General features: G+C 52.5%; 2 protein-coding genes across 4 annotated transcripts; one reads left to right on the top strand and one right to left on the bottom strand.

Annotated features, from left to right (window-relative positions):
- Positions 1 to 5,922: 5,922 nt before the first annotated feature.
- TRIR (telomerase RNA component interacting RNase) lies at positions 5,923 to 8,926 on the bottom strand. 2 transcript variants are annotated; one of them, XR_014837548.1, is made up of 3 exons: positions 8,547 to 8,926; positions 6,661 to 6,875; positions 5,923 to 6,355 (listed from the first exon to the last, which is right to left on the bottom strand). XR_014837548.1 is itself a non-coding variant. In XM_003123323.5 (3 exons), exons 1-3 carry the CDS (start codon positions 8,895 to 8,897, stop codon positions 6,248 to 6,250), a joined length of 537 nt encoding a protein of 178 aa, XP_003123371.1. In that variant the 5' UTR covers positions 8,898 to 8,926; the 3' UTR covers positions 5,923 to 6,247. The 2 variants fall into 2 exon arrangements, 1 of the variants encoding a protein (XP_003123371.1); XM_003123323.5 differs by having other exon boundaries at positions 6,661 to 6,738.
- Positions 8,927 to 10,390: 1,464 nt separating this feature from the next.
- Positions 10,391 to 21,790, top strand: GET3 (guided entry of tail-anchored proteins factor 3, ATPase). Of its 2 annotated transcripts, XM_003123324.5 has the most exons (7): positions 10,391 to 10,565; positions 11,404 to 11,551; positions 17,141 to 17,289; positions 17,376 to 17,526; positions 18,413 to 18,520; positions 18,610 to 18,807; positions 19,454 to 21,790. In XM_003123324.5, exons 1-7 carry the CDS (start codon positions 10,405 to 10,407, stop codon positions 19,583 to 19,585), a joined length of 1,047 nt encoding a protein of 348 aa, XP_003123372.1. In that variant the 5' UTR covers positions 10,391 to 10,404; the 3' UTR covers positions 19,586 to 21,790. The 2 variants fall into 2 exon arrangements, with proteins under 2 accessions (XP_003123372.1, XP_084868881.1); XM_085012755.1 differs by lacking the exons at positions 17,141 to 17,289; positions 17,376 to 17,526.
- The last annotated feature ends 224 nt before the right edge of the window (positions 21,791 to 22,014 follow it).

The following is a 22,014-nucleotide window of genomic DNA, read 5'->3' as shown; positions in this document are numbered from 1 at the left end:
CGGGTCACGTGACCAAAGAGTTGGCGGCTCTCTTGGCCTCTCTGGCCAGCGGGTCCTCCCACCGTCTCGTTTTCTCAGCTTGTCTCATGCTGGCCTGACAAGAGCTCCTTGCTGGAACCAGGAGTTTGGTGGTGCGAGGGACTTTCTGGTCTATGATGGACCTGGGAATCCCTCAGAGCCACTTGCGCCTTTGTGACCCTCCTCTAAGAACTGAACTCTGCCTCCCTCCCCCCATCCAGAGGGTACTTAGAAGGAGTACAGTATACCCGTGCAAGGAAAGAGCTGAGGGGACTGAGCCTGGGATGGACTTTATACCCCAGAGACAAAGGAAGGAAAGCCAGACAAAGGGAGAGCCTGAGATGAGCTGGGTTTCTAAAGATGCCTCTGCCATATTTGCATTATTCATTTTCTAGTACTGTTTGACAATTTTTAAAAGGATTAAAAAAAAAAAGAGGGTATTAAAAAATGAATAAATGCTAGAGCAAAAAGCCCAACTCCCTTCTCTACCTGAAGCTGAATGATGTGGAACAGCTCAGAAAATTTAGGTAGGGGAAAGAAGATGAAGAAAGGCATTTTCGTGATTCTTGCGCCTTCTGAGGACAAAGTAGGGCACCTCTTTTCTTGAGAGCGGAGCGGAGTAGGGAGGAGCTGGAGCGTCCCGGTTCCGGCCCCCTATCCCCGGACCCTGCTGACTAAAGGGTGGGAGACCGTCTGCCACTCGGAGCTTTAGCGTCCCCACATGTCAAATGGGTATAGAAATAGCCGAGTTATAGATAATCCAAATCAAGCATTACCAGGTTTGTGGTAAATTGTTTTTCAAAAACGTGACTGTTATTCTGCGAGGCTCAAGGCCGCCCTTTTAGTGTTTTCGGCCCCTCCCTAAACCAATATTTACAGAATCAACTAGGGTTCTAATCCTAAACGACAACCCTGCCCTGCCTTGAGGGACGTTTTGTCCTCGGAAGAGGCACAGGTCAATTCTAGAACCAGACTGGAGGAGAGGGACCGTTTTCTCAGTCCACTAGCCTTCGTAAAAGTCAGTCCCAGCCCCATTCATTCATGAAAAATAGGTACCTAAGGCCTCTCTTGCCGAATACTCGGACCACCAGGGCTTAAGAAGGGTCCGCTGGCGCCAAATTCCGCTCCAACAATCGGGATGCCTAAAGGAGTAGGCTGGGATCCCACCTCAGCCGGCTCCGCTGGACATAGGCCTGTCCGGAGAGACACGTGCAGAAAGACGCCTTCTGCGCATGCGCAATAGCCTTCCCCTGCGCACCCCGAGGACCTAGAACTACAAATCCCACCCTGCTGCGCGTGTCGCGAAGCTTACGACTCCGCCTGAGACTAGAATTTGGTAGATAGGGAACCCCCCCGGAGAGTTGGGTGTTGAGCAGAAGGGGGAAGGAGGTTCGTGGGCTGAGACCGGATCTGGAGAATCAGGAGAGGTGCGAACAGAGGAGCTTTCAGCTCAGGGCTGGGGGCTGCCTCAAATAAGGGTCAGGTGGGGAGGGAGTTAGAGATGCAGGAGGGAATTTAATTCTCACTCCCTACTTTTGATAAGTTTCCAGCGGCCCTGCGCAAGCTTCGGGGGAGAGAGGAGTCGCGGCAGAATAATATGACCCCAGCCGCCTGTGTGGTCCACAGTATTCGACCTCATATGATCACGGGTCTTCTTCCTCTCCCCAGACAATGGATTTCAGTACTGAATCGAAAATAAAAAAAATAAAAAATAAAAAAATTTCCCCCTATTTAAGCATACACTGGTCAGTTCACAAATGATATTCTCACAATAGCCCTGTGCAAGGTAAACTTACTTTAATTCACTAAAAGTGCTTACTGCAAAAAGGAAACTTAAGGACTGTATGCCCAACTGTGAATCATGAATCTGAAATGGGAAACAAGCATCTCTCAGTTTACAACCTCCCTGCCTGAGCATCTCATCACACTACAGCTTTGTTTCAAGGTATTTCTCAAACACAGCCCCCAAACACAATCCAAGTGCTTCACCTAGGGAAGCAATCAATAACAGTAGTTTTAAATGTCAGGGTTAATACTGACTATATGAACATTGCCCTTACTTTAGAACTTGACTCTAGAGATGTTTCAGTATTTTATCCCTATTTATAGATAAAGAACCTGAATCACAGAAAGGCTGAATGACTTACCCAAAATCACACAGCTAATAGGCACCAGAATAGTTTGATGCCAGGGCTGTGTGACTCACCAAAACCTGATTCTGATTCCCCTCCATCTTCAGACTTTCCCCAGGTCAGGGCAGGTGAGCTCAGTAAAGGGAGGTGCTGGAACTCCATCAGCTCCTCCTGCCTCCTGACACTCCAGAACAGAGGCTGAACTGCTGCAGGGGCGACCTACTTCTCCCACTTATGTTTCTTTTTAAAGATCCAGCGGATGTCAGGGCTTTGAAGAAGGCAGTAGAGGTTGCTCTGTTGGCTTCCTATGTCCCCTCCCTCCACATTGCATCCCCAAGGCTAAAGTCACACCTGGGCCAGCTTGGCATCTTCAAAGTTGGAGAGAGACCTTTGAGCTAATATGGAAAATAAACCAGACAAGCCTTACTGTGTGTTAGCAGGGAGAGATGGGTATGTCACCTGTCCCAAAGCCTGTTTGCTCACTCTTCAAGCCAGGCATGGCTTCAGCTCAGGGTATTTGCACCTGCTATTCCTTTAGCCTGGAACACTCCTGCAAGGACCAACTTCACTGCCTGCCCCACCTCCTTCAGGTCTTGAAACAAATGTCACCTTCTCAGGGAGGCCATCCCTGACCAACTTAAAGTTGCCATCTCTCCCAGTCTTATCTAGGTCCCCCTTTCCTATATCCCCTATAATATATAACCATGTGATTATATTGTTTCTTGTCTGTCACCCCCCCACCCCCCATCCAGAATTGTTAGCTCCACTTGGACAGTTTTGTCTGCCTTGGTGCTCATAGGAATGCCCATACCCCACGGGCTGAATCTGGCAGTGTGAGGCTAGGCAGGTGCTATTACAGCCTTCCTCCCTTGCCTCCGCAGATTCCAGGCACGTGATGACCACTGTGACTCTCCAAATCACGATGCTCCCCTGATAGAAGAGGGATGGGAACCTGGCTGTGGGATGGGCAGGAATCCTGAGCTGCTCAATATTTGTGCCTGGAAACACCTGAGATGGGCCCATGGCTGGGGGACCTAAGGCTTCCTTTAGGACACCCTGTCCCCTGATATATCAAATGTAATGTCCTGCAAGGTGGAGAGTGGAACAAGAAAGCCCATTTGTATTGCCCCCCCTTTGGGGGGAGGGGCATGCCCACAGCATCCAAAAGTTCCCAGGCCAGGGGCCAAACCTGAGCCACAGCAGTAACCCAATCAACCGCAGTACAATGCGGAGTGCCTAACCACTAGGCGACCAGGGAACTCCTTAGATTTTCTCCTATATACAATTGGGCAAGGCCAAACCCAGCTTCCCAGGAAGGACTACAAGTAGCTGGCAGGACAGAATACCCCACTGGAATCCAGATCCTAGTTCCTCTACAACCAACACTCCATCACCTCCCCTTACTCCATCATGGCCTGGCCTCCCACATCTCCCAGGTTCTGCCCACACCCCTTCAGCCAGAGGGATCCTGGTAAGATATAAAAACATATCATGTTGCTCCTTAAATCACAACCCCCAAAGGTTTCTTTCTACTTAAATCCCAAATTCTCACCTTGGCACACAAGGTTCTGCATAAAATCCATGTATGCTCTTCACTCAGCCAGCTCCACAGCCAGGCACTCTCCGTCTTTACACTGGCTGTTCACTACACCTGGGACAGGTTTCAACCTCCCTCAGTACTATGATCAGATGTCAGCTAAAATAGACCTCTGCCTGAAGCCTCTATCCTGTCTGGACCTCTTTGCAGTCACCTCCCGAAATGGCTTCTCCAGAGTTCCTGTCGTGGCTCAGTGGTTATCAAACCCCACTAGCATCCGTGAGGACACGGGTTCGATCCCTGGCCTTGCTCAGTGGGTTAAGGATCCGGCGTTGCCATGAGCTGTGGTGCAGGTCAAAGACGAGGCTCAGATCCTGCATTGCTATGCCTGTGATATTGGCCAGTGGCTACAGCTCCGATTGGACCCCTAGCCTGGGGAACTACATATGCCGATAAAGACAAAAAGACGGAGAAAAAAAAAAAAAAAAAAAAAAAAAAAAGGCTTCTCCTTTTTGTCTGTGTCTGTTTCCTTCCACAAGGGCAGGGAGCATGCATGATCTGTTTTGTTCATTGCAGCGGCCGTAAAGCCCAGACAAACCCAGGCTCTTGCTGTATAGCACAGGGAACTATGTCCTATCACTTGTGATGGAACATGATGGAAAATAATGTGAGAAAGAGATTGTGTATAAATGTAGCAGAAGTTGACAGGAGTTCCCATCATGGCTCAGCCAACTAACGTCCATGAGGACTGTGAGTTGAATCCCTGGCCTCGCTCGGTGGGTTAAGGATCTGGCATTGACAGAACAATGTATAATAAAAAAAATTTTTTTTTAAAGAAAAAAATGCCAGATCCTTAACCCACCGAGCGAGGCCAGGGATTCAACTCACAGTCCTCATGGACGTTAGTTGGCTGAGCCATGATGGGAACTCCTGTCAACTTCTGCTACATTTATACACAATCTCTTTCTCACATTATTTTCCATCATGTTCCATCACAAGTGATAGGACATAGTTCCCTGTGCTATACAGCAAGAGCCTGGGTTTGTCTGGGCTTTACGGCCGCTGCAATGAACAAAACAGATCATGCATGCTCCCTGCCCTTGTGGAAGGAAACAGACACAGACAAAAAGGAGAAGCCTTTTTTTTTTTTTTTCTCCGTCTTTTTGTCTTTATCGGCATATGTAGTTCCCCAGGCTAGGGGTCCAATCGGAGCTGTAGCCACTGGCCAATATCACAGGCATAGCAATGCAGGATCTGAGCCTCGTCTTTGACCTGCACCACAGCTCATGGCAACGCCGGATCCTTAACCCACTGAGCAAGGCCAGGGATCGAACCCGTGTCCTCACGGATGCTAGTGGGGTTTGATAACCACTGAGCCACGACAGGAACTCTGGAGAAGCCATTTCGGGAGGTGACTGCAAAGAGGTCCAGACAGGACCTGTGGTGTAGGTCGAAGACACAACTTGGATCCTGCATTGCTGTGGCTCTGGCATAGGCCAGCGACTACAGCTCCAATCGGACCCTTAGCCAGGGAACTTCCATATGCCTCGGGTAAGCCCCCCCAAACAAACAAACAAAAAAAAGATAAATTGACAGAACAATGTAAATTGAGTATAATAAAAAAAAATTTTTTTTAAAGAAAAAAAGGAGTTCCCATTGTGGTGCAGTGGTTAATGAATCCGACTAGGAACCACGAGGTTGCAGGTTCAATCCCTGGCCTTGATCAGTGGGTTAAGGATCCGGCGTTGCCATGAGCTGTGGTGTAGGTCGCAGATGTGGCTCGGATCCCACGCTGCTGTGGCTCTGGCGTAGGCCAGCGGCTACAGCTCTTATAAGACCCCTAGCCTGGGAACCTCCATATGCCACAGGAGCCGCCCAAGAAATGCCAAAAAGGACCAAAAAAAAAAAAAAAAGAAAAGAAAAGAAAAACCCATGCATGCATTATGTGTCAGTGTCTTCTGAATGAATGAACAGCTTTGGTCCACCTCAAATGGGACTGTGAAGAGACAGTGAACAAGAACACCCAACATTGGCGGTGAGGTCAGGGGTGAGTCCTGAGAGAGTTCAGGCCTACAGGAGGCAGTGGGATGAAGGGAGGGGATGAGTCTCTGTTCTCTCCCACACCCCCAAATCCCTCCCTCACTGGGCCAAACCCAGGCTTTGGTGGGCTCAGCACCAGCTGAGAGGGGATGACGTAGGTTGGAGAAAGCAAAGAAGGCAAACCAAGCACACAGCTCCAGCACTAAATCAAGTTCTTTACTTCCCAGAAGTGACGGCTAAAGGGAGGGAAGGGAGGGGGAGAAGAGGAAGACAGAAAGGGCCAGAGAGAAGGAAGAGAAGGGAAGAGAGGGGACAGTAAACCACTGTTCTATTAAGTCTCAGGAGGCAAGTGCTCAAGGTAAAAAAAGAGTCCTGGAGAATCGTCCGCAGCTGCGGGAAGCATCTCGGTTTCCTTCTGTGTATAAGTCCTTGGGGGAAAAAGGCTGCCTCGCTGCCGCTGCATTAAATAGTTATGTACATCGCAGAGAGTCCCAGGCTGTGGGCAGGCGGGGGAGGGGGGTCATTTCACCAGGGGCCGAGTTTTATCATCATCGCCGCACTGGTGGGCTTTGTACTTTTTCACCTCTGCCATGTACTTGGCCCATGCATCACCTTTACTTGTTAATACCTGTGGGGGAGGGGGAGGAGGAACACACAGGGGGTTGGGAAGGGATGCCAGGGAGGCCAGGAACCAGGGTCAGGACTGTCCTGAGACAGCTGACCCACCCACAGTGTCACCCCAAAGGTCTTGGGTCTGAGATAAAGATATGCAGAGTCACATTATCTGGGGACTTTGTTGAAAACCCACCTCCCCCACCCAGTACACCCGTCTGAGGGCTGGACACTGAAGAGGGAGGGACAGGGCACCTTGGCCAGGCATTGAGGCAGAACGAAAAGGCAACGTGGGAGGCTTCCCACACCCAGCCTGCTCACCTCATCCTCCGTCTTCTGCTTCTTGGCTACTATTCCCGTCTTGAGGGCTAGTTTGTTCCCGCCTCTGCGCTTGCCCACCTGGGTGAAGGGACAGAAGACTGCAACGGTTACAGGAGCCGGGGCCCGCCCTTGGCGGCGCTGAGGCCCACTACACCTTCCTAGCCCGGCCCGGTGGCCCGTCCCGACGCCGCGCCCAGCTCCGCCAGCCGGCCGACCTGCGCAGCAATCAGAGAGGAGCACACGCGACTCTTAGCGCCTGCCCTGGGCCCATGATGCCCAGGTAGTCCTGGGCCCCGGGGCTGCCCTTCCGGGGAGCAAGAATCCCCTTATCAGTGGGGACTAGCTTTGGCCTCATTCACCCCTAGTAGGATTCACACAGGCAGTAACAGCCCCCTTTATTGAGCACTTACTCTATGCTAAGCCCTGTGCCAGGTGCCTTGGAAGTATCGTCACAGTCACCTTACATTGTAGATTACACCATCCCCACTGTACAGATGGGGAAACATCTTTGAGGAGACGCCTGTACCCTGGATCATGCTGACGGCAAACAATGGAGCTGGATTCAGGGTCAGGTGGGTCTAAGCCACTGAGTAGAATTCCTAACCACCAAGTGACACCATTCCCTTACATCTAACCTGGCCTGCCCTCTTTGAGGGTGCTCCCACAATGGCTCCTTGATGAACAAATGAAACTGCTACTCCTACTCACAGAGGTGCACTTGGCCCCCACCCCCCAGGTCCTGCCACTTCCCCTCCCTCAAGCATAAGTCTTGCTCTGAACTTTCCTCCTGGTCCTCTATTTTCTCCCTCAGACTGAGGGTTTCTCATGCCACAGGAGCTCCAAAAGGCTTTACAGAGATCCCATCTCCACCCCTCAACCAGGTATGAAGTGACCTGCACTGCCAGGACTATTCTCACACTCATTTTTGACAGATGAATAAATGTGACCCCCACCCCCATCCAGTATTCTCAAGTCCACACTGTGTTCTCCACACCACAGGAACTTGCTCTCAACACCAGAGACAAAGAAAGCTCAGAGCTGACTATCAATAGAGGTGCCATTTCTTTAGTCTAGAGCTTCTCAATCTCATCTAATGACATCCTGAACTGGATCATCTTTGTTGAGGTGGAAGGAGGGAAAGGTTGTTCTGCGCACTGTAGCATGTTGAGCAGCATCATGCCTGTCCTCTACTTATGTTAGTATCACTCCCTCCCCCAGTTCTGACAACCAAAAATGTCTCCAGACTGCCAAATGTGGGGATGGGGTGGGGGGAATTGCCCCCAATTGAGAACCACTGGTTTAGCTCTTCCTATAAGACAGAACCAGTGCTAATCACACCAGAAGATGGGATGATGTCCATTTTTGCAAGCAGGGAAAATGAGATTAAGCCAGTTCTGACGCTCCAGGAAAGCAGCGATAACCTGTAGTGTTCAACAAGGCCTATCCATCACCTAGCACGGTGCCCAGCACAAGGTAAGGTGCTCAATAGACAGTGGAGGAATGAGACTCGGGAAAGACACGAAAATCTCCTAGGGTCACACAGTAAGTAGTCTGAGTCTCTCATCCACACAATTCAGACTCCAGACTTGACTATATCCCCCACTCCCATAGTGGGAGATGGTCCCAGTATCCAAAGTTCGGGTACCACTCAAACAGTGGTATTCAGGTTTCCCCATCCCCGGAGCGCTGTTTCCAATGGAATTTCTCCCAGTTCTTGCGGGCAGGCTCCAGGGGTCCCCACCTCCGCCCCCAGGCCTCTCTCGTCCAGGTTCCGAATCCCCAGCACTTTATCCAGAGAGTAGGGTGGACCCGATACCCTTTCTCGGGCCCAATTCCCCCGACCGAGGAAGGCCCTGGCGCCCGCCCCCACCCCCGCGGCTCCTTACGAAGCTGAGCGTGGGGCCCGGGCCGCCCTTCCTCTTCGGATCCCCGGGACCCGCGGCGGCGGCGGTGGCCGGCTGGTCGGGTCGCTGCGGGCCCGGGGGCGGCTCCTCCTGCCGCTGCCGCTGCTCCTCCTCCATCTTCCGCTTGAACAGCTCCAGGAAGCTGCCGTCGTTGGCGAACAAGTTCACGCCGCCCGTCACAGGGCTCGAACTAGCGCCCGACACTTCATCATCCCCGCTCTCGGGCGACGTCCCGGGCCCCGACTCAGCCCATCGGCTCCCGCCGCCGCCACCGCCCGCGGGGCCCGGCGCCTCCCGGCCCGGAGGCTCCGCCCGTCTCCCTCGGGCAGCCATTTTGTCGCCAGGTGCCGCGCAAAGGACTCCGGGAAGGCCGCTCCGACCCCGCGCTTGGCGCCCGACTTGCCTCGTCCCGAGCAATGCATGCTGGGAAGACCCGTCTAGTCCTCTAGCGTCCGCAGTGGGGGCGGGGCACGCGGGGCGGGGCGAAAGAGGAGTAAAGCTTGAAGCCGCGCACCAGCAGACAGATACATCGCCCTGCCTAGCGGATTATAGTAACCCAACTAAACTTCCGCGAGCGTTACGCAGACATGGTCTCCCCCGAAATAAGGCTATCGTCTAAGCCTACGGCGATAGCTGGCTCTCGGAGTGAGGTTCCCGCCTGGGACTTGGGGGCATATTCGCTTTTCTGGCACCAGAGAAAATCTCAACGTGGGGAAGGACTTCATCTGAGGCTGTGTGTTCAGCTGAATCTTCGGAACCTGGGTCCCTAACTAGATCTCGGGGGTACATCTAGTCTGGGCCCCCAGAATAGAAATGGAGGCGTCTCTGGGTTGGGTACCTGTCTTCTGAAATGGAGCTTTCATTTGGGAATAGAGACACCGCTTGCTCGAAGGAACTGGGGTCCTCATCTGAAAGTCAGGGTATTATTGTATGCGCTAGAGTACTTAGGTGAAGCCGCGGATATTTCTAGACTGCAGTCCCTATCTAAGGTAGAGTGTCCTCCAACGGCCTGGAACCGAGCATGTATTCCTGGGGCAGAGGTTCAAAAAGATAATTGGCTGAACTGCAGACTCCCCTCGAATAGGGAGCAAAGTGGAAGGAGGTTTTCGAGAACAGACCCCTTCTACGACAAAGAGCGAGGTTGCAAATGTTGGCCCTGCCCTGCGTGGGGCTCAGGGCTCAATGGACAAGGATCTGTGGCTTTCGCCCATAACTGGAGTTGTTCTGCCTCTAACCACTGGCACCCCGAGGACCTATCTCAAGATAGCTAATCGGTTCGTCTATGATTGGTTCGCGTCAGGAGCTCAATGGCTCCCAGCCAGTTGCCAGTTAGGTAACAGAAGAGACAGACCTGAGGCGGTGTTGGGACCAGATTTGGAAAATAGGGGGAAATGATCGACATGAAGTTGAGCCTATGGAGTCAGGTAGGAATGGACCTCGGATCAAACTTCTTGGAAAGGGCATGGACCGTGTGTTTGGCTGGTTGCTAAGGGGAGGTCGGCCGCTACAGGGACGTGAGAGTGATTGGTGAAAATAAGAAAAGATGAAGCCAATGGAAGGAGTGTGGCAAGACGTAGGGCCCAATCAGTGAAGGGGAGTGACCTGGAAGGTACCAATATGTTAATTAGGCAGGGGGAGTCTTTGAAAAAATATAGACAAGAGGTTGACAAGGTGAACCTTGGAAGGGGATAATATGGAAATATAGCTTCTATTATCACCTAAAAGTCAGATCATGAGAAAATTAATTCACGCTTCTAGCCGTGACGGGATATGATAGGAAATTTCCCCTGTAGGTGCTTTGCATAGTTCGCTCCGCTTGATCACGTGAGCCGGGTCCAAGATGGCGGCAGGGGTGGCCGGGTGGGGGGTTGAGGCAGAGGAGTTCGAGGATGCCCCTGATGTGGAGCCGCTGGAGCCCACGCTTAGCAACATCATCGAGCAGCGTAGCCTTAAGTGGATCTTCGTTGGGGGCAAGGGTGGCGTTGGCAAGACCACCTGCAGGTAAGGAGGCTGCGGCGGGGGCCGAGAAAACGGGTGGGATGTACCACCGGTTAAAGGGGAGGCTATGGGCCGGTCTTCCACAACCAACATGGCTAGAAGGCTGGCCCGGGGTCTTCAGGGTTGTACTCTCCGGAAATTACGTGGAGTAAGTGGAAGATACCTCCTGAATGTAGGTCCGCATCTTCTGAATCGTACAATCTGCTGGAGTTCAAGGGCTGAACCACATTTGATCCAGCGCACTGGGGGCCCGGAGCGCACTTAGATGTCTCAGTCAGCTGGACTGTACCAGATTGACCTCAGGGTAGGGCGAGGGGCACCAGGTGAACCCACTAGTCTGGTGAACCTTGCCATTATATGCCAACGTGGGAGTGGAGGTGGAAGGCTGGGAGAGGGCATATGATCAGGCTATCCCAGTCATCTGGGAGGAGGGAGAGGGGTCCCTCGGATAGAGTACCTGGGAAAAGTGAGTTGAACCATAGAGTTTAGCCGAAGACGCGAAGGATCCCTTAGCTTAGCGTTGTCGAAAGGGGCAGAGAGTCGAGCTATACTGGCTAGACAGCTGGACATGCCACTTTGCTAGTAAAGAAGTAAGCATCAGGCCAGACCGACATTCATTAGAACCTTGCTACTCTAACCAGCTAGAGGGGTCTGTGAGAGATGTCTGAGAAGGTCCCTCTACAAGGATTGAGGCTTGCTCCCACAGTTATCCATACTCTCCTCTCAAGGTCCTTGCTGATCCAGGTCCCCTGCTCCTGGGCCCCTTCATGTCCTCTTGCAGACCTAGGGAAAGCAGAGGCTGATTCTTCAATCCATACCTTTTGGCCTTTCCCTTGCCCAGCTGCAGCCTAGCAGTCCAGCTCTCCAAAGGGCGGGAGAGTGTTCTGATCATCTCTACAGACCCAGCCCACAACATCTCTGATGCATTTGACCAGAAGTTCTCCAAGGTGCCTACCAAGGTCAAAGGCTATGACAACCTCTTCGCCATGGTAAGTGTACCAGGATTCAGTCCTAACGCTCTGTCCCAACTCTGGCAAAGGCACCTTCAGGCTTTTCCCTTGTGAACAACATCCATCAGCAGTTACCATGTCCACCCATTCTCCATCCTCTGTCTCTCCACTTTCACCCCCTCAACATACCCATAGGGGAATGACTGAGGAATGCTTCTGGTGCAAAGGGAGACCAGAGTGACTGGAGCTTAATGAGTAAGGAGTCAGGAGAGAGACATCAGTGAGGGCTACATGGACCTTGTAGGCCCCTGGAAACAGGTCAGCTTTGATTCCAAGTTTAATGGGAAGCTCTTTGTTTTAAGCAGAGTAATGTCAATGCCAAATTAGTTTTTCAAAAAGTTCCTTGTAGGGAGTTCCCATTGCAGATTAAGAATCCAACTAGTATCCATGAAGATGTAAGTTTGATCCCTGGCCTCGCTCAGTGGGTTAAGGATTTGGTGTTGCTGTGAACTGTGATGTAGGTCACAGATGTGGCTCAGATCTGGCATTGCTGTGGCTCTGGCATAGGCCAGCAGCTGTAGCTCTGATTAGACCCCTAGCCTGGGAACCGCAATATGCTGCGGGTGTGGCCCTAAAAAGACAAAAAGACAAAAAAAAAAAAAAAAAAAAGAATGGAAACAGAATACCCATTGTGTCTCAGCAAGTTATGAACCCGACTAGTATCCAGGAGAATGTGGCCTCATTCAATGGGTTAAAGATCTGGTGTTGCTGTGGCTGTGATATAGGCCAGCAACTGCAGCTCTGATTCGACCCCTAGCCTGGAAACTTCCATATGCTGTAAGTACGGCCCTAAAAAGCACCAAAAAAAAAAAAGAATCTGACTGTGGGGAGTTATCTTCACAGCTCAGCGGTTAGCAAACCCAACTAGGATCCATGAGGGTGCAGGTTTAATCCCTGGCCTCGCTTAGTGGGTTAAGGATCCGGCATTGCCATGAGCTGTGGTGTAGGTCACAGAAGTGACTTTGATCCTGTGTTGCTGTGGCTGTGGTGTAGGCTGGCAGCTGTAGCTCCGATTTGATCCCTAGTCTGGGAACTTCCATATGTTGCAAGTGTGGCCCTAAAAAGCACACACATAAAAAAGAATCTAACTGCAGGGAATTCCCTTCATGGCTCAGCGGTTAACAGTTAACGAACCCAACTAGGGTACATAAGGCATATCCTCCATATGCCATGGGTGCAGCCCTAAAAAGCAAAAAAAAAAAAAAAAAAAAAGAATCTGACTGTATCAGCTTGGTTTGATGGGAAGGTGTAGGTTCAACCCCGGCTCAGTGTAGTGGGTTAAAGATCTGGCATTGCCGTAGCTATAACTTAGTTCACTGCTGCTGCTCAGATTCCGTCCCTGACCTAAGAATTTCCATATGCCACAGGTGAGGCCATTTAAAAAAAAAAAAAATGGGGAGCTCCCATCGTGGCTCAGCAGAAACAAATCTAACTAGTAACCATGAGGACACAGGTTCTATCCCTGGCCTTGCCCAGTAGGTTAAGAATCCGGCGTTGCCATGAGCTGTGGTGTAGGTCACAGATGTGGCTTGGATCTGGCATTGCTATGGCTGTGGTATAGACAAGTGGCTACAATACCAGTTCAACCTCTAGCCTGGAAACCTCCATATGCTGCAGGTGTGTCCCTAAAGAGACTAAAATTAAGAAGAAAAATGGAAGCATGGAGACTGGGACAGTGACTATGATAGAGATAATGGCAGTCCAAACTTTGGTGGGGGGAGGGAAGAAATGGTCAAATTTAGAACGTGTTTTGGAATTAAAGCAAATCGACTGCTTGGTTGTAACGGGTGAGAAAAAGAAATGAAGGGAGTTCCCCTTGTCGCTCAGTGGGCCAAGAATCCAACTAGCATCCATGATGATGGGGGTTTGATCCCTGGCCTTGCTCAGTTGGTTAAGGATCTGGTGTGGCTGCAAGCTTCAGCATAGGTCGAAGATGTGACTTGGATCCCATTTTGCTATGGCTGTGGTGTAGGCCAGCAGCTGCAGCTCCTTTTTATGCTTTTCAGGACTGCACCCTCAGCATATGGAAGCTCCCAGGCTAGGGGTCAAATAGGAGCTATAGCTGCTGGCCTACACCACAGCTACAGCAATGTGGGAATCTGAGCCACATCTGCAACCTACACCATAGCTGTGAGTTCATGCCAATGCCCACGCCAATGCCAGATCCCGACCCACATCATCATGGATGTTAGTCAGATTCATTTCCGCCGCATGGAAGTGGGAACTCCCTGCAGCTCTAGTTCGACCCCTAGCCTGGGAACGTCCATATGCAGGGGGTGGGGCTATAAAAAGAAAGAAAAAAAAGAAAGAAATGAAGTACGTCTCTTAGTTGGCTCCTTGGGCAGCTGGGATGGGGAAGGACTGAGATAGGAGCAGGTTTGGAAAGCAAAAATCAGGAATTAACTTTGGCCACAGTGAGTGTCCAGTGCCCACTGATCATTCCAAGTGGAGACATCAGGGTGATGGCTTTGTTATGTGAGCCTAGAGCTCAGAGGAGGCTGGCATTGACTGGACAGTCACTGTCCCAAGGGTGGTATTTAAAGCTGTGTTAGTGGGAAAGAGAGTGAGAAAATAAAGAGGCTCAGAAACAACCTTGGGGCAGATCAGCATATAGTGTCCAACAGAGGAAGAAGAACCAGTGAAGGGGGCCACGCAGGAGCCACCAGTGAGGTGGGAGGAAGCATGGGCTTTTAAGTTCCAGGAGGACAGAGGTTGTCTCTGGCAGGCATGTCAGGTTTTTTTTGTTTGTTTGTTTGTTTGTTTGTTTTTGCGAGGTGGGGGTTTTGTTGTTGTTTGTTTGTTTTTGGCCGCACTTGCAGCATGCAGAAGTCCCCTGGCCAGGGATAGAGCCTGCACCACAGCAGCAACCCCAGCTGCTTCAGTGACAATGCCAGATCTTTAACATGCTGTGCCACAAGTTTTAAGCAGATCACCCTGGGAATGGGGCCAAAAGACTCCCTGGAGTGGGTGAGCTGAGATGGGGACAGTGACCACTTTGATGGGAGCCAAGAAGTGAGAATGGCCATCCCTGGAGGGAGGAGGGAATGCGGGTTAAGGAGGGCTTTCCTGAGAAAGGAGATGTTAGATACAGCACATTTGTTTGCTGATGCTTCAACTGGGAGGGACAAGTGATGTTGCCGGAGGCATTAAGGATACCCCCAGAGGACAGGGCTGAGGCAGGCGTGAGCTCTCTCCAGTATACAGACCCAGGACTTGGGCTCTGGAAGGTGGCGGACGGAGGCATTTCCTGGGGGGAAATGTTGGCAGCCAGTGGTTTGGCTTTCTCACTGAGGCCCAGACCTCAGCAGAGGAGCACATGGGACCAAAGGTGTTTGAGGAGGGAGAAGATGTGGCATAAACACTCCCAAGGGGTATTGTCTGGCTTTTCAAATGCCCTTTGGAGACTTTTGATCAGGAATGAGAAGCAAGGAGTCCCATTGTGGTGCAATGGGATCCATGGTGCAATGGGATCATCAGTCTTGGGAGCAGTAGGACACAGGTTCATTCCCCTGCCTTGCATACTGGGATCCAGCGTTGCCATAGCTGTGGCTTTGGTCGCAGCTGTGGCTGAGATCTGATCTCCGGCCTGGGAACTCCATAGCCCGAGGGGCAGCCAAAAAAGAAAAGAAAAAATGCAAAGCAAGGAGTTCCCATTGTGGCTCAACAGTTAAGGACCTGACTAGTATCCATGAGGACGCCGGTTTGATCCCTGGCCTTGCTCGCGGCCAGGATCCAATGTTGCTGCAAGCTGCAGTGTAGGTTGCAGATGCAACTTGGATCCCGAATTGCTGTGGCCATGGTGTAGGCTGGCAGCTGCATCTGATTCAACCCCTAGCCTGGAAACTTCCATATGCCGCAGTTGTGGCCCTAAAAAGAAAAAGGAAAAAAAAAAAAAAAAAGAATGGTAAGCAAGGTGGAGTTGTTTGTCAGCCGTGTTCCTCTGATAATCACCTCAGTGCAGCCATGCCAGCAAGCCAGATGGGGATTTTTGCCAACCACAGAGAGAAAAGGGAGTGTTTGCAGAGGCAGCTTGTAGGGCCTGGGCTAAATAATGGTGCCAGCCAAGAAGGACACTGACAGTGAAACAGTGGGCAGGGGTATAGGGCATGGGGTGACCCAAAGAAATTTAGAATAATAGGAGGTAATGGTACAACTATAAATGTAATAAAATTCCTTGAGTTAAAAAAAAAAAAAAAATAGGAGGAGTTCCTGTCATTGGCTCAGTGCAAACAAATCTAACTAGCATCCATGAGGATGCATGTTCGATCCCTGACCTCGCTCAGTGGGTTAAAGATCCCATGCTGCCGTGAGCTGTGGTGTAGGTCGCAGACACGACTCGGCCCGCACAACCAATTAGACCCCTGGTCTAGGAACTTCCGTATGTCATGGGTTCAGCCCTAAAAAGACCAAAAAAAAAAAAAAAATAGGTGATGGAGTTCCCTGGTGGCCTAGTAGTTAGAGATCTGGCATTGTCACTGCTATGACTCAGGTTTCATCCCTGGCCCAGGAATTTCCACATGCCACAGGCATGACCAAAAAATAATAATAATAAATGGTAATAATAACAACAGGAGGTGAGAAGGCTGGGGTGAGAGTGGGGTGTGGGAGCTCAGAGATAGCCCAGTAACTAGGAATAACACATCAAGGGTGTGAGTGGGGGCGTTTCTGCTGTGGTGCAAGGGAATCAGCGGCATCTCTACAGCACCAAGACACAGGTTCAATCCTCACCCCAGCACAGTGGGTTAAAGGATCTGCTCTTGCTGCAGCTGCAGCATAGGTTGCAGCTGTGGCTCAGATCTGACCCCTGGCCCAGGGACTCCATGTGACTGGGGGGGAGGTGATGGGTGGAGTGACAGGTAGACAGGCTCCCTGCAGGGAAATGACCTGAGGCCAGGGAGTTGAGGGCTTCACCAAAGAACCTAATAAGTGAACAAGAAGAGGTAACAAGGGTGGAAGATAGACAGGCAGTGAGTGTAGGAAGGGCCAGGGGCCTCAGGCTTGTGGATTCTTTATCCATGTTGAGGACCTACTCTGTGCCAGACAATTCCAGGCTCTAGAGACTCAGCAGTGAACAGGACAGAAAAACGCCCCACCCTTGTGGGGCCAGCTTTCTGGTTGGAAAGACAGGCAGTTAACGTGGTAAGTAAATCTTGTGAGGAGAGACCAGATGTTAAGGAGAAGGGAAGGCAGGGCAGTGGGGCCTAGGGCTTCACTGTCAGATTGGGCAAAGAAGATTCATGTCTTCTCACCTTAGAGGAATGATCTGGTAGTGGTCAGGGCCTCCAGCCATGTGGAGAAACAGCCAGCGAAAAAACTTTGGCTTCCCTCTGGAGCACTAAGCACAGTTTGTGATTTTCCACCCGCTTGGGAAAAGATTTAACAATCTGTGCCACACCGCGCGAGACCTTAAATGCCTGGGGTGGCAGGGGCAGGGCACCTCCAGGCTCTCCCCAGCCCTGACCTAATAGAAGGCTCTTCTCCCGGCGATCCCCGGGCTCCCTCTGACTCCAGGCCCGGGGGGGAAGGATCCAGCAACAGCAGCCTGAGTCTTGACCCCTTGGCCCCTAGGAGATTGACCCCAGCCTGGGCGTGGCAGAGCTGCCCGACGAGTTCTTCGAGGAGGACAACATGCTGAGCATGGGCAAGAAGATGATGCAGGAAGCCATGAGCGCCTTCCCGGGCATCGACGAGGCCATGAGCTATGCAGAGGTCATGAGGTCAGGCAGAGTGGTGGGGCTGGGGGCTGCCCTGGGGCTGGGGTGGAAAAGGAGGCAGAGCGGGCCTGACCCTCATCTCCCCGCAGGCTGGTGAAGGGCATGAACTTCTCGGTGGTGGTGTTTGACACGGCGCCCACGGGCCACACACTGAGGCTGCTCAACTTCCCCACCATCGTCGAGCGGGGGCTAGGCCGCCTCATGCAGATCAAGAACCAGATCAGCCCCTTCATCTCACAGGCAGGCAGGGCCCCAGGGCATCCGGGAATCCCCTGAGGCAGAGGGGAACCCCCAGCCCCCACAGAAGTGCAGCACCAAAGGCCTTTCCCACACACCCCCCTCAGTTGGCACTTCCCAGTGGGTGGAATGGATCTTCACTGTGCTGGGGACTATCCCCCCTACTCCGCGGCACTTAATGTCCCCACCTCTGCCCACTGAAGGCCCCAGACAGCTTGAAAGTACATGTTCTAGAGCCAGGGGACCTGGGTTCAAATTCTCTGCTCTCTGGTGTAACACAGCTTGGTGACCTTAAGCCACTTCACCTCTCTGGGCCTTATCTGTCCAATGGAGAGCATGCAAGTTCCCCAAGGGTGTTTAGAGCCTTTTTTTCTTTGACCACACCCTCAGGGAAGTTCTCAGGCCAGGGATCAAACCCATTGGACAGCAGTAACCAGAGACACGGTAGCAGCAATGTTGGATCCTTAACCCTCTGAGCCACCAGGGAACTCCCCCCAGGGGTTATTATTGGCATGATATGACAACCCTGATGTGCTCACACTTCTGCACACCACTGCCACCACCTTGCTTATGTGTGGTTCCCCAGCTGGGACCTCTGCCCCATGTAGTCACATTTGTGGAGCTCTTAGTGTGCCAGGCACTGTTCTGAGCATGTGACGGGTGTCACAGTGCAGCAGCTCTGTACATGGGGAAACTGAGGCTCTGGGAAGTCAAGCTCCCTGGTCATAGTGCCACAGAAATGGCAGAGCTAAGGTTCCCACCCCTGTGATCTGCTCGAGGGCCCATACCATTAACCACTGGGAGGTGTCAGGAGTGGTTTATCGAGCCCAGCCCAGGGAGTGTAATGGGCCCCAGGTAAGCCATGAGCCCTCTCGAATCGTCCCCACAGATGTGCAATATGCTGGGCCTCGGGGACATGAACGCAGACCAGCTGGCCTCCAAGCTGGAGGAGACACTGCCTGTCATCCGCTCTGTCAGCGAACAGTTCAAGGATCCTGTGAGTTGTGGTCCAGGGGGATGGTGAGAGGCTCGGACTGGGGCCAGGGCTGAAACCCACCCCTCCCTGTCCTCTCCGGCATCCTGCAGGAGCAAACAACCTTCATCTGTGTGTGCATCGCGGAGTTCCTCTCACTGTATGAGACGGAGCGGCTGATCCAGGAGCTGGCCAAGTGCAAGATTGACACGCACAACATCATTGTCAACCAGCTAGTCTTCCCTGATCCCGAGAAGCCCTGCAAGATGTGTGAGGCCCGCCACAAGATCCAGGCCAAGTACCTGGACCAGGTGTGCACACCCACCTTTCTTCCCCCGCCCAACCCTCACACCTCTGACCCTGGAGGCTAGGGTCTGGCCGAGCCCAGCCAAGGCACTGATGACTAATGACCTTTTACTGTATTCTCCAACCTTTTATTCCATCCCACCCCCCTGCCTTTCACCCCCGATTCAGACTTTCTGATTCTGACCTTCAGAGACTGGCTGAGGAGTTCCTGTTGTGGCTCAGTGGAAATTAACCTGACTAGTATCCCATGAGGATGTGGGTTTGATCCCTGGCCTCGCTCAGTGGGTTAAGGATCCAGTGTTGCCACAAGCTGTGGTGTAGGTCACAGATGTGGCTCGGATCTGGCATTGCTGTGGCTGTGGTATAGGCCAGCAGCTGTAGCTCTGTTTTGACCCCTAGCCTAGGAACTTTCATATACCAGAGGTGTGGCCTCAAAAAAAAAAAAGACTGTAGATGACCCTGGGGAGTGGGAGGTTCAGCCCAGTGGTTTCTGACCTCCCTGGCGCCACTCCCACCTGTGACCCTCTAAAGCCATTCCTCATATTCTCTCCCTGACCCCAGGAGACCCCCAGCCCAACCCTTTACATTGACCACACTCTGTTCCTGCCCCGCAGCCCCCTGACTGCCCTTTGCCTTTTGCCTCTGCCACAGATGGAGGACCTATATGAAGATTTCCACATTGTGAAGCTGCCGCTGCTGCCCCACGAGGTTCGGGGGGCAGACAAGGTCAACACCTTTTCTGCTCTTCTCCTGGAGCCCTATAAGCCCCCCAGTGCCCAGTAGCACCAACAGCCCCAGCTGCTGCCATTTCACACCCATCCTCCAGCCCCCACCCCTGGGGCAGAGTTTGCACAAAGTTCCTCCATAGCATAGGGGGAGCCACTTGGGGGGTGGGAGGCGAGGAGGGGGTCTTTTCCCCCTGGTGGGGCTGGGGGAGCTGTAGCTGCCCCTCCCCCATCTCCCTGCCTCTCCCCCCTCAATAAAATGATCTTAAACTACTGTGGATGTTGATATTCAGTTTGGGGGCTTAGCACGTACATGGACAGTTGCACAGGCTGTACACTGCACAAAGATAGCAGATCCAGAGAGACGTAATAGAGGTGTGTGTTTATTGTGGCAATTTTGGGAGGAGTGTTTTTCATTAAATAGTTGCCTTTTTCTAGTTCCATATGGGTAGGAGAGTCCTTTGGTGCTGTAAAACCTGGAGTAGAAGAGGGGGGCATCTTCCCACTTCCCTCAAGGCTCAGAGCGTGGGAACTGGGAGGCCCCTCAGCCAGCCCCAGGCTGGTGGGGAGCGGATTAGGCAGGCAGCAGGCCCAGCACTGCCTGCTGTTTGGTTTGGGAATTAGTGGGCGCCCTGGGCAGAGCCTGAGCCTGCCAGACTGGGGATTAACAGTCTCCACCCCCCAATTCCTGTTTCATGGAATGGCATCAGCCCCTCCCAGCACAGAGCTGCAACACGGGGTCTGTTTCAGAGGCAAGATGATGAAGGACTCAGGCTGGAGGAGCCCTGAAGTCCTGTTTTGCCTCAGAGCAGTCTCACTGAGTGGCCTGCAGCATGTTTCCTGCAGTTTGAGCTTTCAATCCCCTTATTCCTAAAATGGAGATGTCAAGTGTGGTCATTCATACAGCTGTGGTATGAATTCACCTGACCCTGGAAGCAAAGCAGAGCAGCCTGAAAGGCACCTAACCGTCCCCCCTTTCCCCTTCACTCCCTCTGCCACTCCCTGGACAGTCATGGGTCATCCCTACTGGAGAGTCACAGGACTGGCATGACCTTGGGAGTTTGCTGGTTCCAAGCCGGAGATGGATTGGGGGGGGTAGGGGAAGGGTGCCAGAGGACACGCGTGAGTCAGGAAGTGGTGTTCAGACAGCACATACCCAGGGTCTGGGCGTGCCAGGATGTGCATGTGAGGGGAACCCAGCCACGAGCCTAGACGTGTCCCCCCCCCCCACCCCCAACTCCACCAGGTGTACACAAACTGGTGTGGGCACGTCCACATCAGTGGGGTTGGGGTGGTGCCTGTAAACAGACAAGGCAGTGCGGCCCATGTCAGGACCCCAGGCTCTGATCCAACCTGCCTGGGTTCAAATCCCAGCTGTGTGTCTGCTGAGCCCTGGTTTCCCTACCTTGATAGCGGGAATAACAAGACCAACTTTCACATTCCTGCTTAGAAGGACACAATGAGATGAGATAGGTAACGCCTTTACAACAGCCCCAGGCACGTACCTGCCAGGAGTGTTTGTTATTCTCTGTTACAATTACTAAGCTTGTGAACTAGCCCGGGCAACCTGCCCCTACCCCAGTGGGGGTCCAGCAGTCAGAAGTGTGTGGGGACACTGCGAGCTGGGGGAGGGGAGATGACTGAGGTGGGCGTTGGGGGGAAGGGCTGGCTGCAGTGTGTGAGGATACATCCAAGGGAATAGGGGCCTCTGGTCGGGCATGGAGCACATCCACTTGAAGCCTGTCCCCTCCCCAGTTCCCGTAGCTAGCGGCACCACCCCTCACCCTCTTTTATGGGCTGTCCGGCAGCTGGACAGCGGAGGCATGGGTCCGAGGACAGCCAGCCCAGGCTGGTTCCTAATTACCCTGGGGCGGGGCAGACACCTGCCAGGTTAGGAACACGGTGTCCTGGCTGGCCGGACCTCAGGGCGGGGTTAGGCGGAGCCATGTTCCTAGTGCTGGGGTGGACTTGAGAGGTTCGGGGCACCCCCCCCCCTTGGGGCTAGAACCCTGAGCTTCCACCCCTCCCACACCAGACTCAAGGTTGAGGATGGAGGGCTGCTTTTGCCCAGCCAGACCCTCAGTAGGTGTGTCTGAAGGGAGAACATCTCTTCTGTATCCTTGCCAAGTGTGGGGACAAGGTTTCGTGTCCCTAAGTTTGTGTGTTCAAGGCAATGCCAAAAGTGTCTTGAGACCTGAGGGGGCGTTGGGAGGGTGTGTCTTAGGTACTGATGTGCAAATAAATGCAGGAGAGTTTCACGAGGGCTTATGGCCTGACTTAATGACTTAGTCTGAATGTGACCCTCTCGGTTTGTGGGACCATTGGGAGGGGTCAATGTATGAGTGTCTTTGCAAAATGGACAAATCTAAGGGACCACCAGGACCTGGCTCTGACTCCAGGACAGTGTGTCACCTGTGGAGGACAGCTGTTTTCCATCTGGTGTGTGACCATGGGTGCGTTTTCATGCATCAGCGATAAGGGAGTAAA

This window comes from Sus scrofa, chromosome 2 (genome assembly GCF_054392235.1).
Source record: "Sus scrofa isolate SSC_HxYL_T2T_F1_AM1 chromosome 2, Sscrofa_HxYL_maternal_Yorkshire_Landrace_v2.0, whole genome shotgun sequence".
In the NCBI taxonomy this organism is placed as follows: Eukaryota; Metazoa; Chordata; class Mammalia; order Artiodactyla; family Suidae; genus Sus; species Sus scrofa.
This window is presented reverse-complemented; position numbering and strand designations above follow the sequence as displayed.

What these genes read in the sequence shown, in the direction of transcription:
- TRIR (XM_003123323.5), bottom strand. Translation starts at nt 8,897, where the DNA reads ATGGCTGCCCGAGGGAGACGGGCGGAGCCTCCGGGCCGGGAGGCGCCG. An exon ending in CGGGCCCCACGCTCAGCTTC is followed by an intron (nt 6,739 to 8,546) that starts GTAAGGAGCCGC and finishes CCCTTCACCCAG; the next exon opens with GTGGGCAAGCGCAGAGGCGG. An exon ending in AGCAGAAGACGGAGGATGAG is followed by an intron (nt 6,356 to 6,660) that starts GTGAGCAGGCTG and finishes CCTCCCCCACAG; the next exon opens with GTATTAACAAGTAAAGGTGA.
- GET3 (XM_003123324.5), top strand. Translation starts at nt 10,405, where the DNA reads ATGGCGGCAGGGGTGGCCGGGTGGGGGGTTGAGGCAGAGGAGTTCGAG. An exon ending in ATGACAACCTCTTCGCCATG is followed by an intron (nt 11,552 to 17,140) that starts GTAAGTGTACCA and finishes CTTGGCCCCTAG; the next exon opens with GAGATTGACCCCAGCCTGGG. An exon ending in GCGAACAGTTCAAGGATCCT is followed by an intron (nt 18,521 to 18,609) that starts GTGAGTTGTGGT and finishes GGCATCCTGCAG; the next exon opens with GAGCAAACAACCTTCATCTG.